Source organism: Manis pentadactyla, chromosome 9 (assembly GCF_030020395.1).
Source record: "Manis pentadactyla isolate mManPen7 chromosome 9, mManPen7.hap1, whole genome shotgun sequence".
Taxonomy (NCBI): domain Eukaryota; kingdom Metazoa; phylum Chordata; class Mammalia; order Pholidota; family Manidae; genus Manis; species Manis pentadactyla.
Genome location: NC_080027.1, coordinates 107,842,514 through 107,857,950, shown reverse-complemented (window position 1 = coordinate 107,857,950; position 15,437 = coordinate 107,842,514). Strand labels below are relative to the sequence as shown.

Genomic DNA, 15,437 nt, shown 5'->3' with positions numbered 1-15,437 from the left:
TAGGGCAGAGGAGTTATATAGTAGGAAGTAGGGCTACTACAGGAAAAGGTCTCCCGTGAAGTCAGTCGGGAGAGCTGGGTTGTCACTCTTAAAGACCTCTTCTAACCTATGCCCCTCACACCCTAAGGTTTATGCTAAAGGTATCATGTGAGGAGGTATCATGCTTTGATCACCATCAAAACTCTGAAGTTCACATCACCAAATCTCTATTTCTTGGAAGTCTGGGATGGAATGGTAATATCAGAGGAAATAGGGGGGAAAAGAAGTTGGGATGGGGCTTTAGCACAAACTCCCCTAAAAACAAGATGAAGGTGGTTGAAAGCAGCTTTAGCATAATGAGGATAAGGATGAGTCTAGTAGATTTTTATTCTAGTACAAATCTGTACTTATTTGTATATGAAATAAAAATCTTAAAGAATTAGTTTCATTTAGAGTAATTACCAACACATGATACAAACTGTTTCCTTAAAGTCAGAGATCATGTGCCCAACAAGTAGTGTTTCATACAACTATTGGTTTTTATAATAGGTTGAATTTCAAACAATACACAATTCATCAACATTTGAAAAAAGTTACAAACACAGTCCTTAGGTAGTGAAGTAGGACTCTCACTAAAAAATACTATAAAGGGACTGGCTTTTGATTTTATAGAAATCTTAAGTGTATAGGAAAAACGAAGCTGATTTAGGTATTCTGAAATCTCACATTAAGGAACGCGGTGAACAAATTGTGATTTCCGTCTATGTCCGTTCTTATTATGTGTCTGGGATCTTTGAAGAACTTTACCTGTCTCTTCTTTGGATGCGGAGACTTTTGATTTTTTGCCCTCAGGTGTAGGCGTGGAGTTCAGCGACGTAGGGGGTATTTTCGGGAAAGACATAATACACGATGCCTATTACTCTCTTTAGTAGTTTGAAGTACCCCTCCAAAAAGCTAACCTAGAAACAAATCAGCAGCGGGTTGGGATTGGCAGGGCTGCCACACTGTCCTTCAGACAAAGAAATGAGATCTGTTCAACGCTTAAGTTAAGATCAGTTTACGATTCATCTCGCACAGGTCTTCCTTCTTTGGGGAGCCCTGTGTTCCCAGGTCATCTGACGCGACTACGAAGCCTGCGGCTGGGTCAGGGTCCGGGCCACCCCACAGACCGACCGCACAGGCTGGAGGGCGCCCCTGGCTCTGAACAGGTGGACTCGAGTCCCCCGTTTCCCCCCAAGCAGCGCCCTCGGGCTCACAAGCTCCACGGACTCAGGGCTGGGGCAGATTTGACACCGTTTTAGCATTAGAAATGACGGGAGACGGATACTTGCTGCCCATACCCGTAGATTGTGTTTCCCGCCAGATGTCTTGCCTCTTCGCCGCTTCCTGGCACGCCAGGGTCGTCATGGAAACCCAGGACCCCGAGCTTTAGCAACCCCCACCAGGGGCTGCCCTCGGCGCGCCGCCGGAGGAGGGCGACAGCTACGAATCCCAACGATCTCTCGGGGACTCGACCTGTCTGAAGTCACAGCCTAGACTCAGCAGCAAGAGAACACTGTTCGATCGGGCCGGTCTCACTGAGTCCGGAAACGTCTCGATCCCGCCGTCCCCGCGGGCCGGCACCAGTGCGCAGGCGGTAGCGCTGGCGGGTCCCCCCTCTGCACCCGGGACGGAGTCCGCGACTCGTGCCGCAAGGTGCTGTCGCATTTCAGCAAGCATCTCTTCAGTTTTTTCCATCGTTTTTGCTGTTTTGCATATTTTTCTAAAAGCCAGATTCAGGGGGAAATTGGGTAATCAAAAACTCTTGGGTTCCTATCAGTTGAAGCTTTATTGCAGAGGCGGCCCCGTCCTGCGCATCCGGATCAAGTCTTCCTTGGACACTTCTGCACCGCTCCCTGGAGTACGCGGAGGCATTCCTGGGTCGAGACTTTTTTTGGCTGGAGAAGATCGCATTTGCAGGGAAGAAGATTGCATTGTAGACGGAGTCAACCCAAGTAAAACCGTTGGGTCTTCTTGCTAATAAACGTGCTCACATATAAAAGAATGTGATAAACGCGTTCGCTCCGAGGAGTGAGACCCCGCCCCTCACTGTCACCAGGGTCTGTTTTGAGTTACGTTGGAGCCTTAACGCCACATAATGGCGGTGGGATCCGAGCGTCTAGATGTCTCTAGGGTAGAAACTGAATTTCAGGAAAACTTCTCCTGGTTAATCTTTATATTCCTTAGTACCACACTGCCTGACACTTCAGTACATGTCTAAAAATCTGGGCAGTTCTGTTGCTTCTGTGCTCATTTTCTGATTTCTGGTTTGCAGACTAGGCAACGACAAATACGAGCAGTGTTGAGACTAAAAACACAAACATGGCCCTTTTTAGTTCTTCCTAGTCAAAACAGCTTGTATGTCTTTGTTTAGCCTTTAGCCCTATCTCCCATCACCCTAATTTTTCTCCAGATTTTCCAAGGATTAAAACAACATACAGCACTTGCACAGCATATATATAGTTCATCTCAAGGACTGGCAACCATCAAAACAGATGACAAGAAGCAATGTACAAGTAGGTGGAAGGTCCATTTCTCCCAGCTTGCCTTCTTCCTCCCTCCTCACTGGTGTGACTTAACATTATAGTTTGGAACCCCTAACGAGATACTGAACTTGGGAGGTCCCAAAACTCCAGCGTCGACTTATGCATGGCTTAATAATTAGGTACTGGAAAAACAAAGTAACCTAGTTTAAAATAAAATATATGTAGGGCATTGATAGAAGAAATGGAGATAAGAAATACATAGAAAGCAAAGTCTATAGGATTTGGGAAATATTTGGATCTGTGATCAAGAAAAAGACATCAAAGGTTACTTCTCATTTTCTTACCTGTGCAATGGTGTAATTGTACATACTGTTTACTGAGCAAAAGTAAAAACATATTAAGCACAACAGATGAGAACATCACAGGAAGACCACAGCTATTGAAGAATACAATTGCTTCTCTTGGGAGATTTCTCGTAATTTTGAATCATTCCAAGGACTCTAAAATGAAGTATTATTGAGGCCTTTGATGGAAAACACTATATAGCAAAGTGCAAGATGAGCAGGTAATAATTCTACCTAGAACGTTATCAAGCCAGTCATCATTTACACAGGGCCAATTGTGCTTGTTGGTATTACTGACTTCTGTGACAGCTTAACATCAAGTCCCTCCAGGGCTTCAGGTGGACATGATCATCTCAGAGGGGAGTCAGTGTGATCACCAAACATGTTCTTAACTGGGGGAAAAAGGTGCTTTTACATCCACCTCGTTTCTACCAGCTCTTTTGTGCGTGGGTAGGAATTAAACGTGGGCACTTACATACAAGCATGCAAAGCTCCTGGAAGGAGTCTGTGTGGGAAGTAGGCCAGTTTTTGTATTTAACATAGCTAAAAAATGAAGTCATCACTAATGTTTTTTAAAGACATACTGAAAAATAAGTCTAGGCATTGCTCAGCCAAAAAATTGATGGGGGCCTAGTTTCTAGTATTATTCCCACACAAAAGGGGCATCCCTAAAACTGAAAGGATGCCTCAGACTTTTTAATTCATTATTCAGTTCACCTAAGTACCCTCCTTCTGATTCTAAATGGCTGTGGCTGTAGGGAGAAACATTTTTGTCTTGTCCACAAATGTAGCTTCAGTGGACAGCACAGCATCTGGAACATGATACTGAAGCAGTCTAGAATAAATTCACCTTTCACATCTGTCTTGCCAATGGGTTTCAGCCCCAGGCAAGTTCGCTATGGATTCAATGTGACCAAAGAAATTGACAGCAAAACGTTCTTGGGGTGAAAGGTTATACCCAACTTTATTTTGAGGTGGCAGGTCAGTCACTAGAATCCCATTCACTCAGAGCGAGTCAGCCTGCAGCAAGTCGGTCTCGGCCTCTGGGCCCATCTGCACAGCCGTCCCGCACAGCCGTTCTCTGGGCCTGTCCTCGGCGCTGCCACCACTCCAGCCTCTGCTCTGCTCTCCTGTAGCCGTGCCACCATGTCGTGCCCAGAGCACTGAGCAGGGCTCTTTATATAGAGTCAACAGCCACGTGTTGCCCACAAGTGTGCAGTGAGCTAGTTAACCAGGGCCAGGTGAGAATCCTAGCCACAGGAACTCTCATTTTATCCACATTATCCTATAGTAAGCTGGGCTTCCAGAGAGAGTACGTTCATGTCAACCTGAGTATGCCACTCCATGTGCAATTTCTCACAGTGTATTCAAAAATTGTTATTCCAGTTTTATTAACTAGATTCATGAATCTCGTTATGCTGCTAAGCCCAGACAGGATCCCAAACTCCATGGGACTCATCAAGGACAATCGCCACACGGCAGCAGTGCTCCCAGTGGCATCAAATAGTCCCTTGGGCCAAGAACTGGACATGTCTAATTCTGAGGAGACCTCCCCCTTCCCACTCCTGGCATTGCTGACGTAGGTGGTTAGCTCTGGACCATATGGAGGGTAACTAGAGGGTACTTCTTAGCTGCTAATTTTTGGCTATGATAAAGTGCTTCTATGGAAAGAATTTTGTGATGTCAAATCCTACTTATAATTGGTTCCCGTTTAGAGTTTGTTGGGAAGAGAAGCAACCTATCCCATTTCAAAATAGATTTCCCCAGTCTTCTCTGAAAAGGCACAGTGGCCAACACTTTCACCTTTCATTAGAAACCGAAGTCCATTTCTACCCTTTAGGGGAAGGGGAGCTGTACATTTTGAGAAATACCCATTCACGTTTTAAAAGACCAACAGCAAAAGGATTCAAGCAACTAGGGACCACAAGGGAGAGAGAGGAGGCTCACAGAGTCAGTGCGACTGCTTCTCTTGATCAAATACAGTCACAACTGGGCCCCATTATTTTTCTTTGTAACCTACAACGTGGCTCCCCCTCCATTCTGCTGGACGAGAAGTTCTGTTATTTGCCTTCTCTCTGGCTATATCCTGCATACAAAGCTGCCTGATATTAAGATGAGAAGCATTTATTGAGTAGGAAATATATCATTAATATTCAATAAACCTGCAGTTATTTTAAAACAAGGCTTTCTTCCAAATATGTTTACTTACCACATTCTTCACTTATGCAATATTTTGCCATTTTTTGATGTATGTTTTTTGAAGTTTAAAAAATTTAAATTAATGCTAATACAATGCAGACTAAAACATAGAACCAGTGATTAGACTAACAAGGATTTGGCAGGCGGGTGGAATAAGAATACAGGAAGAGAATAAACAAGAATGAATTAGAAAAGACACCTTTAATTATAGAAAAATCCTCAACTTCAGATTGCTTGTGACCCTTCTGGAGCTCTCAGAACAGATTTAACACACAAGCCAGAAAGACATGGACACAGGAGAGAAGCTGCTGCACTGGCCCAAATGGCAGGGCCTTGGCAGGGCTTGCTTGAGCCCTTCTTCCCACCCCATGGGCACATTTGTACACGGGATTCAAACTATCCTGAATGACTGGTGCACAAACTGCCTCTTGTTTCAAGGTTCTTTAAAATAAAGTACACATACCACTTCCACCACACAGAGTGGTGAAATGCCTGCTAGCATAAAAAGTCAGCACTCTTTTGGGAAGGGCACACTCACAGCAGAAATGTGACTGTAATAACATAGAAGTATGGACAGAAAGCAGTTAGAAAAAAGGAACATAAAGGCAACTTTTGATTTTCTAAAACACTATCACTTCTGAAATTAACCACTTTTTTTATTTAAAAGTTTTATGTTTTACAGAGAAAAAATGCAAACTTTAATAAGGATTTGGGAGATTAGATCATACAGCTTTCCTACTAACCTAAAGCTTCTCAATTTTATCATTATTTATTAATTTTCAAACTGGGCATTAAATTTAGGGCAGGGAAGAGCACTGGCGGGCCAAGGAACAATGGTTCCACCATCCCTGTTTCAACCAGAGTAGCTGTATTTTATCTCCTTTGTACTGGGTTCCAACATCCTATTACCTGATAGAAACTTTAGTCATGTTAGAAACTAATCACTTAATATAAGCTTCACTAATATTCATTTTATTCCTCAAAACATTTGTGTCCCAGACACACAACATATGTATCAACTGTATTATATAAAATTACAGATTTCATGAAATGTTGTACAAGATTAATAAGCAAGACATTTAACCTTTATTAACAAAAGTATTAACTCTCTTCCATTAAGAAATTAATTTTGCCTTCCAATACTATACGCATTCTTTACACCGGCAGAAGACAGACATCATTCATTTCCTACCTCTCCATAAATTCTAAAGCTTAAGTATGAAGAATACACACCAGTTCTAAACACTTGACTTGAATACCTATGGGAAAGCAGAAACGCATTTCTTTTGGGAAGCCTGCCACCCTATCCTCATGCTAAACAGATAAATCTCAAAATAATTTCGGAGAGGTGCAAACACGGGTGATAGTCTTTAACAATCTTGTTAAATTCTTGTCAATTCTATTATGGGAGAATTGGAATCAAGGTGCAATGCCAAGAACCATCACATCATCTTGAGAACCTATTTAATCTTGGAAGTATGCAGCATTTTAAACACAGACATTTTTTTAAAGCATTCCAGAGAGAGAAAAAGTAAGGATTCAGGTTTGGAATTTATGGAGGCTAAGAAAATCATGAGGCACATTTCTGCCAGAGTTAGTGCTTTGCAACAATCCTTTGAGGTAATTATTACCCCCATTTTACAGAGGAGGAAAACTATGGCTCTGATCAATTAAGCAACTTTGCCCAAGGTCACATTGCCAATAAGAATGAGGCCAACTTAATCAGTAGTTTGTGCATACATTTTTTACTGTACCAGTGTTTTTCAAACTGGGTATTTTAGCATGGGAGAAAATGGGTGTACCAAACAAGAAGGGATCCATTTCCCCCCACCCCCAATTCCTGTCTCAACCAGAAGGAGCTATACTTTATCTGTTTTACATGCTGGGCTTAAGTGTTAACAACTTGCTTTTTAAACTGCTTTCATAACTAAAACAAATGTTTAAAGTACTGCACCACATCAGGCCACCTGGTTACTATAGTTATATTAGTTTACCTACATTATTTGTACAACACACGTAACAATGAACTTTACTCAAAATTACTTATCACCATACAAAACAAAGATAAGACTTTTTTTGCATAAGTCTTCAACAAGTCATAAACTGCAACTTTTAGGCTATGTTGCCCACATGACCAACTTTTAAGTACATTATGTTCTGTTTTCTATAAAATGCTTTAAGATTTTTTTAGACAATTATGATGAAAACTGCCTATGCTAAATTTATTACTTCCACAATATAATCTGTGTTTGCAAATACAGAACAGTTACACACTGTCCTTTATAAACCTGCTAGTGTCACTCACCTTTACCTTAGGTCTATTGAAAAAGGAAATAAACATCTCCCCCACTCCTTCAGCTTCCAAATGTTGTAGCTTCACTGTAATTAATGTTGTAGAGCTTAAAAGCAGCCTCAATTTTGTAATTAACTCTAACACAAGGTAATCAACTTTCCTAGGCAACTGCAGATTAAACCACCAAAAACAAAAAAGGAAAACTCCATTTTCCTTTGTTATCCAGGAATGAGCATAAAAGCATCTAACAAACTGACCAAAAAAAGTTAGAGATCTTAGTTATTCTCTTGGGTAACACACCTAAATAATGGTTACTATCGTTAATACTTCTTACAGGAAAGAAATTTTAAACTCATTACTTTTTTAGAAGAAAAAAAATACCATCCTGTAACAAAATAATTTTCACCACATCAGCAAAAGGGGGGGAAAAAATCAATAAATCTTCCTGAAATACATTAGTACAAATTTTAGTTTTGATTTATTGGTTTTAAGAGTATAGGTAGTGATTTAAAGAAAAGACTTTGGCTAACAGTGAATAGCAACAAGATCACGGCTATCAAACAAGCTTCTTTCACAGAAAGTGGCTATTTTTTCCTTTAAGTGTTTCTGAAAATTTCTTAGTAGAGACTTACTTTGAGTCTGTAATTATACACATAATATTTGTTTCACTTGAAAACCTTGGGAAGAAAAACAGAAGATCACTAACAAACAATGAGAAGTTGAGTTTTTATAAAAAATAGCCTTGATCAGTTCAATACAGTATTCAGGATCAGTACAGTGCAACAAAGTCTTCTCAGTGAGAATGTACATTTATAGTACTTAACAGGAATACAGACTTAAGAATTCCATTTTCTCGCTTCAATAGACTGGCTTATTCATACCCAAGTCTTAGACCAATCTGTTTTTCTCAGCTCCCTCATTATATTTAAAATGCAAGTGATTGACATATTTTTAGTTTTTTTTAAAAACCAGAAACTACAAGTTATGTTAAAGCAATCATTTGGAGGTTATAGCTCCGAACTAAAAGGTTTCTGATACCTCTTCCAATGCTCAGTCTTTATGAACACATTTCATACATGCATACAAAGTAATTCTGACACACCATACTGTATTGGCAATGGGCATCTTAAGACATGGGAACACCACCTAAGAGAGTACATTTTCTTGAAAATGATGGCACATTAATGTGTGCCACCTGAAGTATACTACCATTAAAAGTTTAGTTAACTGAGCAAATGCGGAAGCCAGCTTCCGAATCTTTAATAATCACCTTAACATTAATGACAGTGATTAATACTTATGTTACAGACTGATCAGTCTGCAAAATAATTAAAGGCAGTGTTTATTTGATAATTAAAATCCTGTACCAAAGGATACTTCTGAATAACTTCAAAAAAGTTATCACCTTAAACAAAAGAAGTTACCTTCCACGTAATTTCCATGCTTTAACATGTGATTGACTCCGCAAATCTTTTTTGAAAATTACTTTGGGAGTCATACTTTATCCTATGCTGCTTCTTTTTCTCCCTTCCTTCTTCTGTTCCCCTCAATATGTAACGTTATGGATGAAAACTCAGAAATTCTAGGTAAAAGGTATAATTCTGCTTCACAGAATCAAGACTTACACTGCATAGCAAAAACAAGGTAAAAATGAAGAACTGAAATTTTCCAAAAAAATTACAAGTTAGGATTTTCAACAAAATTATCTTTAAAAAATATTTTATCTCTACTAGAAACAGCAAAACATTCCACATTTACTTTTCTTTCCAAATTGCATGCTTAAATTAGTGTACTTTCCAACCGTGTGCGCATGAAAAAATTTCTATGCATGAACCGTGTGCATGAAAAAAGCCGAAGATATTTAAATGATTTCTTCATGTGTCTTGGCTGATTCAGTGGCCAAGAAAACAAGGTTTGGTGTTTAAGTCTCTAATTAGATGGAGTCAAGAAACGAAACAGATAAAATTTCTGAGGCTTAAGCCAATATGACCCAGCAAAAATCTGTCATGTCAGCTATAAAGACCTCCTTCTTCCAAAGTGGGGAAGAAAGCATTGCTTAAAGGTACAAAACTCCAGTAAACTTCCAACAGCTCAGCTGACCTAGGAATGGAGTGAGCCATCTGTAAAGCCTGGAGTGGTCCAAATAATAAAGATCATTTCAGTAACACCTGGAAAAAGATGCTGACCCCAAATGAGGCAGAATACCCAATCTTCAGTGTCAAGGAAGGAAACAAAGTCCAAACTTCTAAAACACGTAATGACAAGTCCAGGAACGTGGCCGGATATAATCCAGAAATGTGGGCTTCAAGGGAAAAAAAGAACAGAAGAGTCGTTTATTTGTGTGCACTGTGTTTATGAGGTGTGGGTGTAAGCAGGGGGTGTTAGTGTTACATGCTATACATCTTTAAAATACCTCCCACATTCAGTAAGTAAACTTTTAGCTATTAAGTAGATCATAAATTCAAAAGATGTTCATTATTTTTATATATAGCACAAGTTGATTTGACTTAGAAGCTTTACATGAAGCTTTTAAAGTCCAGCAAATTCTACACAACTGCATGGACTGATGACCAAATTCCAAAAAGGCACTGCCCTCTTCTTTGTATCTTGAATTTTATTTTAGCACAGCCCTACTTTTAGTAGCCTAAAATCTAAACAGTGGTAGGTTAAGGATGGTAAATATATATACCAACTACGATAAAAACAAGATTTAAAATTACTGAGTTATCTACATGAGAAACACATAAAGTACTACAAAAAGAGACTGAAGCAAGTATTTGAAGAAGCTTCATAGAAGATAGTGCATCCAAATTGGCTTTTGATTAAAACAAAATCTGACAAGTGGAATCTGGGTAGAAGGAAAAGCATGACCAGAGACAGTTCAGAAAGGTCAGTTCAAATGCAGAAATGGGATTAATAACGACATGAGGAGGGGGTGCTAGGGCAGCATAACAGACACAGGGACACAGGGTAGACAGTAAAGGAAGCTTTGGGAGAAAACATGATTAATTTAATTATGGGCATCTCACAGGTGTAGGTGCCTGTGAGAACCACCAAGGCAAATGTATCAGGATATCAGGATATATTCTGCACCCCCTAAATATCTGGGAATTATTCATATGCAGTTAAAAGCCAAAGCTCTAAGAAAGACACTCTTATCTAATTACAAAAAAGAAAAGAGTACAGATCTTTTCGTACAGATCTGTACAAAAGAACAAAAAGAATCAAGGGAAATAGGATCCCAGGCATATGAGTATAGCTGGGCGTTTTTACAAAGAGCTTATTATTTGGGGAGAGAAGAGGTAAAAGATACATCTGTTAAGGTGGTGGCAGCAGAGGATGCACATACCATTGGGAAAACTCTGGAGAACACTTACATTTTCAGGACACAGGAGGAAACTAGCAGGAGCTAAAGAAGAACCAGTGAAAGAGAAAAAGAAGAAAACCAGGAGCAAGGCGAGTTAAGGATGAAGAAAATCAAAGAAAAGTTTCAAGGGTAGTGGAGTAAGATCAGATAATAAACGAAAGCATTTACTCCATATGTCCCTGCCCTTAACACTGAATTCATCATAACCTCCACTACTCCCCTTCCCTTTAATACTGGCCAGTCCAACCCTCACAATCAGGAGACAGGGAAGTTACTTGTCCACCCCAGCCTGAAGGATGACTCACATTTTTCAGAGGACAGTGTTGACGTGCATACCACTCTTGAGAATAAAAGCACAGGATGACACCATTGCCCGCAAAGAGCGAAGTCCACATCAGAACATTCCAAATTGGCCTTTTCCGACTATCATTGACAATGAAATTGAAAGCCACTGAAGTTAGGAAGAGAACAAAAACACATGTAGTTATCAAAACAGAATCCATCAGGAGCTGGGGGGGCATCAAATACCTGTTGTAATCATTTAATTATCACAATGAGCACCAACTGTGTATGAACATGTTTTATTCTAGCTATTGGTCCTATAAACAAAAATGATGCTTCAGTGTTGAAACTTATTAGTCAACGATTAACTGGAAGTCAGAAAGTATTCAGGACAGGTGAAAATACACTTCATAGGACTCATTAATATTCTAACTTGTTCCTCTCCACCCACCCAGAAAAGGGTCGTTTTTTTTCAGGGGGTGAACACTGACAGAGTTTCACTATAACGAAGTTTATACTTTTTATCACCTACCAAACAAGTGTTATCAATAGTCTCTAAGAGGTCCCTACTTCAAAGTGTAAGCATCCTGAGACTGATGGTAAAAACAAAATCAATGTTCTTACCATCTCGATAAACCAGCTCTGCCTTGAAATGTTGTACTACTTAGTGTCAAGTTTCTACATTGATTTTATACTTTACTTTCCGAAATTTCTCTTTTAGCACAATACTCAGTACTCATGGCATGCCAAGTTACTTACTTCCAAAGAACATGAAAAGCACAAAGAGCACTGGGTAGAAAAAGTTCAAGCAAACAGCCAAGGCATATTCGTGCACCACAGCCGACACAGCAAAGACAGCTAACATGGCAGCTGATCTGAATTTCTTAGTGAAAAACTCGGGTCAAAGGAAAATATTAAAAATGAATTTTAATAACGTAAGTAAGCATTAACTATGTAAGACATAATTATCACATGCTAAAGGCACCTACTTACATTTGATTTTCCAATCTACTTCTTGGATAACTCCAATTTTATTAAAATAATTACCAAAAACACTATGCTTAAAAATCTTTACTAAAATGAGGCATTTTTCAAAACCATAAATGTTAAAAGATCTGGGCATATTTCCAGAAGCATTTATAACATTTGTAAGTCACTATCACTGACTGAATAGTTTTCATATATAAACAGACACATCAAATATCAACCACTAAAGATGGAGAGGGCAGGCATCCCCTCCATTTTTACAGGTAACAAAACTAAAATTTAGAAAGAAGGCACTTGGCCTCATCCAGAAATGAAAACTATACTTCCAATGAAAGAACACTCACATAGAGCAGTATTTGCACCACCACATGCTATCACTTAGTCAAATAGTGTCCTTATTTAACAATTAAAATCTGCACCCAGAGATACCAGCATTAATCAACCATGAAATTCAAAATTATATTTCATCAGCCTAAATACACTCTGCTCTAAAGAATGCCAATTGGAGAGATATAAATCCAAACAAGTGTTTCTCCACTTTTAAAAAACAAAAATAAATTAAAAAGGCTCCAGAGAGATTATATGTTTTTTAATGAGGTTGGTAAGAAATGACCCATTTCTGGTGGATCATTTCGACTTCTCCAAATGCCTCCATGCATTCTTTCTTTGTAATCATGTCAATAAAATGCAGAGCCCAAAACATGGTCTTAGATCTAGTGACTATTCATACTGGTCTCTAAGCAGTACCACTCACAGCAAGGTTTTAAGACATAAATGACTCACAGGAGAATAGAAGACAACTAACTGTAATTTCTTTTAGTTGCACAATAGTAATAGTTCCTGGTAAAGAGTCTCCATTTCTTAAACAACATCAACTAAATCTAGCTGCTTACCCAGAGAAAGTCCTTGTAAGCATAGTAATATAGCCAGTCATGGACCACCACATTCCAGGTCCGGTAATAGTTAGAGTATGATGTTGAGTTCCACCAATCCTAAGGAAAACGGTAAAGGTATAAAACTAACCACCACCACCACCCATCCCACATAACCAAAGCAAAATCCCTGAATATTTCCAAAGAACATAAACACATAACACAAGACTCAGAGTGTGTTATAATGAATTGTTAGTCCATACACTGATATCGAAAAATCTTAAAAGGCATTTTGGTTATTAGTGTTCAGTATAATATTAATTCTAGTTCTATACAGGATTAAGGCCCTAGGTTCACTTTTTTCTCAATATCAAACAAGGTGTAATGTAACATATAGAACATGTAGATAATTAAATCTAATGTTCATCTAAATAGCAATCAATAAATCACCTTTGCCTTGCTAAACACAATGACAGATTATGTCTGCTAACCCTAAAGAGTTATCACCACAAATGGAAAAATTTAAGTTGTACAAGGAGTGAAATGGTGGCTACCTTCAAATCCTGGTGCTCCTTTATATACATTTTGCTCCCTAATTTAAGATCAGACAAATGGAATCAGACATCTAAAATATACAACTCATACTATTTCTTTCAGAAAGGAGTGGCAGGCTTGAAGCGTTCCCAAAACAACAAACAATACTCTAGAGGGCTACAGGTAGGATTACAGAACACTGAACTACTCTGGCTCTAGTCTAGAGCTTAATGCCAACTTTGGAAGTGTAAGAATACTATTATAAGCATAAATAATGCCATTTGAAATGGAGGGAAATGTTATTTCCTTCATGAACTCTTCAACAATTTTAAAAGGAATAGTTTGCTGAGATAAGTACTATAGTATCAGAAAGACAATTTCATATGAATGGTCAGCGAAGTCTCATTATGCCCTCTGGACACATGGTTTCCCTACTGAAATCACCAATACTAGAGATCCAGTAGAAACCATCTGTTTTAAGGGAACAGGTTTTAGAAGTAAAAGAAAAAATAAGGCTATCCTAATTAAATCAGTATCACAATTTCAGACTCAGTAATGGTAAAACTTATGGGAAAAAAATTATTTCACAAGATTTATGTTAAAAATCTAATAGCCAAAAACACTAAAATATTTAACAATGAGGACAATCAAATGTGAGAAGAATGTTGAGTCCTATTATATATTACCTTATAAAACATCCTGTCACCAAAGCGTAACATCTCAGCAAAGGCATTGAGCCAGCAATGCAAAACGGCAAAAAAAATAAGGAACAAAATCAGCACACCTAAAAATAAAATTAACAATATTAAGAGTCTTTCCAAATAGCACACATACCAAGCGGTAAATTACACATAATCATTTGCTTTGCTGGAATTATTTTGCAAAATAAAAGTTATTATTCCAGTATAACTATTCCAGAGATGATAAAGTATTCTTTTGAAAATTAGTTATTTTAATTTTATAAAGCAGTAACTTCTTTCTAAATAGGTTTTACATATGAAAATAGTCCAGCCTGTTTTTAATAGACATGCCTGGATACATGGCTTAATTTAGTACCCAAGGCCCTTTAAAACCTGGCCCTCATGAAGTTTATACTCACAGAGACCTACCTCAAGAAACAAGGAAAACCTCAAACAGGCTGACCTTATACCAAAAGGAATTAGAAAAAGAACAACACAAAGGCCAAAGTTAGCACAAAGAAAGGAGTAAAGATCAGAGCAAGAATAACTGAAACAGAGACCTAAAAAAAGAAAAGATCAATGAAAGTTAAGAGCTGGCTCCTTGAATCTCTGAATAAAATTGATAAACCTTTAGCTAGACTCACCAAGAAAAAAAGAGACTTAAATAAAAACATAAATGAAAGAGAAGTTATAGCTGGTACTACAAAAATACATAGGATTATTAGAGACTACAAAATTTATATGACAACAAAGTGGACAACTTAGAAAAAATGGATAAATTGTTGAAAGATAAAACCTTTGAAGAATGAATCAGAAGAAATAAAAATTTTTAAATAGATTACTAGTATTGAAACTGAATCAGTAACAGAAAAACTCCCAAAAAACAAAAGTCCAGGACCAGAGAGCTTCACAGCTGAATTCCACTGAATATTTAGAAGAGGAAGGAATGCTTTCCAACTCATTCTATAAGGTCAGCACTGCCCTGATACCAAAATGACAAAGGTATGACAAAAACAGATTACAGGCCAATATCCCTGATGAACATAGATGCAAAAATACTCAACAAAATATGAGCAAACCAAATTAAAAATTGCATTCCATCATTCACCAAGATCAAGTGGGATTTAGTCCAGAAATGCAAGGATGGTTCAATATCCACAAATCAATCAACATGATACACATTAACAAAATAAAGGATAAAAATTCTATGATCATCTCAACACATGTAGAAAAAGCATTTGACACAATTCAACATTTACTCATGATCAAAACTCTCAACAAAGTGGGTAAAGAGGGACCATACCTCAACATAACATAATAAAGGCCATATATGAAAAACCCACAGCTAACATCATACTCAATGGTAAAAAGCTGA

The 15,437-nt window shown here is 38.3% G+C and overlaps 2 protein-coding genes across 3 annotated transcripts in view; both read right to left on the bottom strand.

Annotated features, from left to right (window-relative positions):
- AXDND1 (axonemal dynein light chain domain containing 1) overlaps positions 1 to 998 on the bottom strand; it is a 104,821-nt gene extending 103,823 nt beyond the window's left edge. Inside the window, exon 1 of the mRNA XM_057508226.1 lies at positions 787 to 998. Within this exon, the coding sequence (XP_057364209.1) occupies positions 787 to 880 (94 nt within the window). The 5' untranslated portion in view covers positions 881 to 998. The remainder of the gene's footprint in view (positions 1 to 786) is intronic.
- A 6,801-nt stretch (positions 999 to 7,799) lies between these two features.
- Positions 7,800 to 15,437, bottom strand: part of SOAT1 (sterol O-acyltransferase 1) — a 61,565-nt gene continuing 53,927 nt past the window's right edge. Inside the window, exons 12-16 of one of the 2 annotated variants that reach the window (XM_036916790.2) lie at positions 14,069 to 14,166; positions 12,870 to 12,968; positions 11,749 to 11,884; positions 11,013 to 11,158; positions 7,800 to 9,642 (exon numbers count right to left, since the gene is read on the bottom strand). In XM_036916790.2, coding sequence (XP_036772685.1) covers positions 9,586 to 9,642; positions 11,013 to 11,158; positions 11,749 to 11,884; positions 12,870 to 12,968; positions 14,069 to 14,166 — 536 coding nt within the window. In that variant the 3' untranslated portion in view covers positions 7,800 to 9,585. The other variant, XM_036916791.2, reaches the window with a different exon arrangement.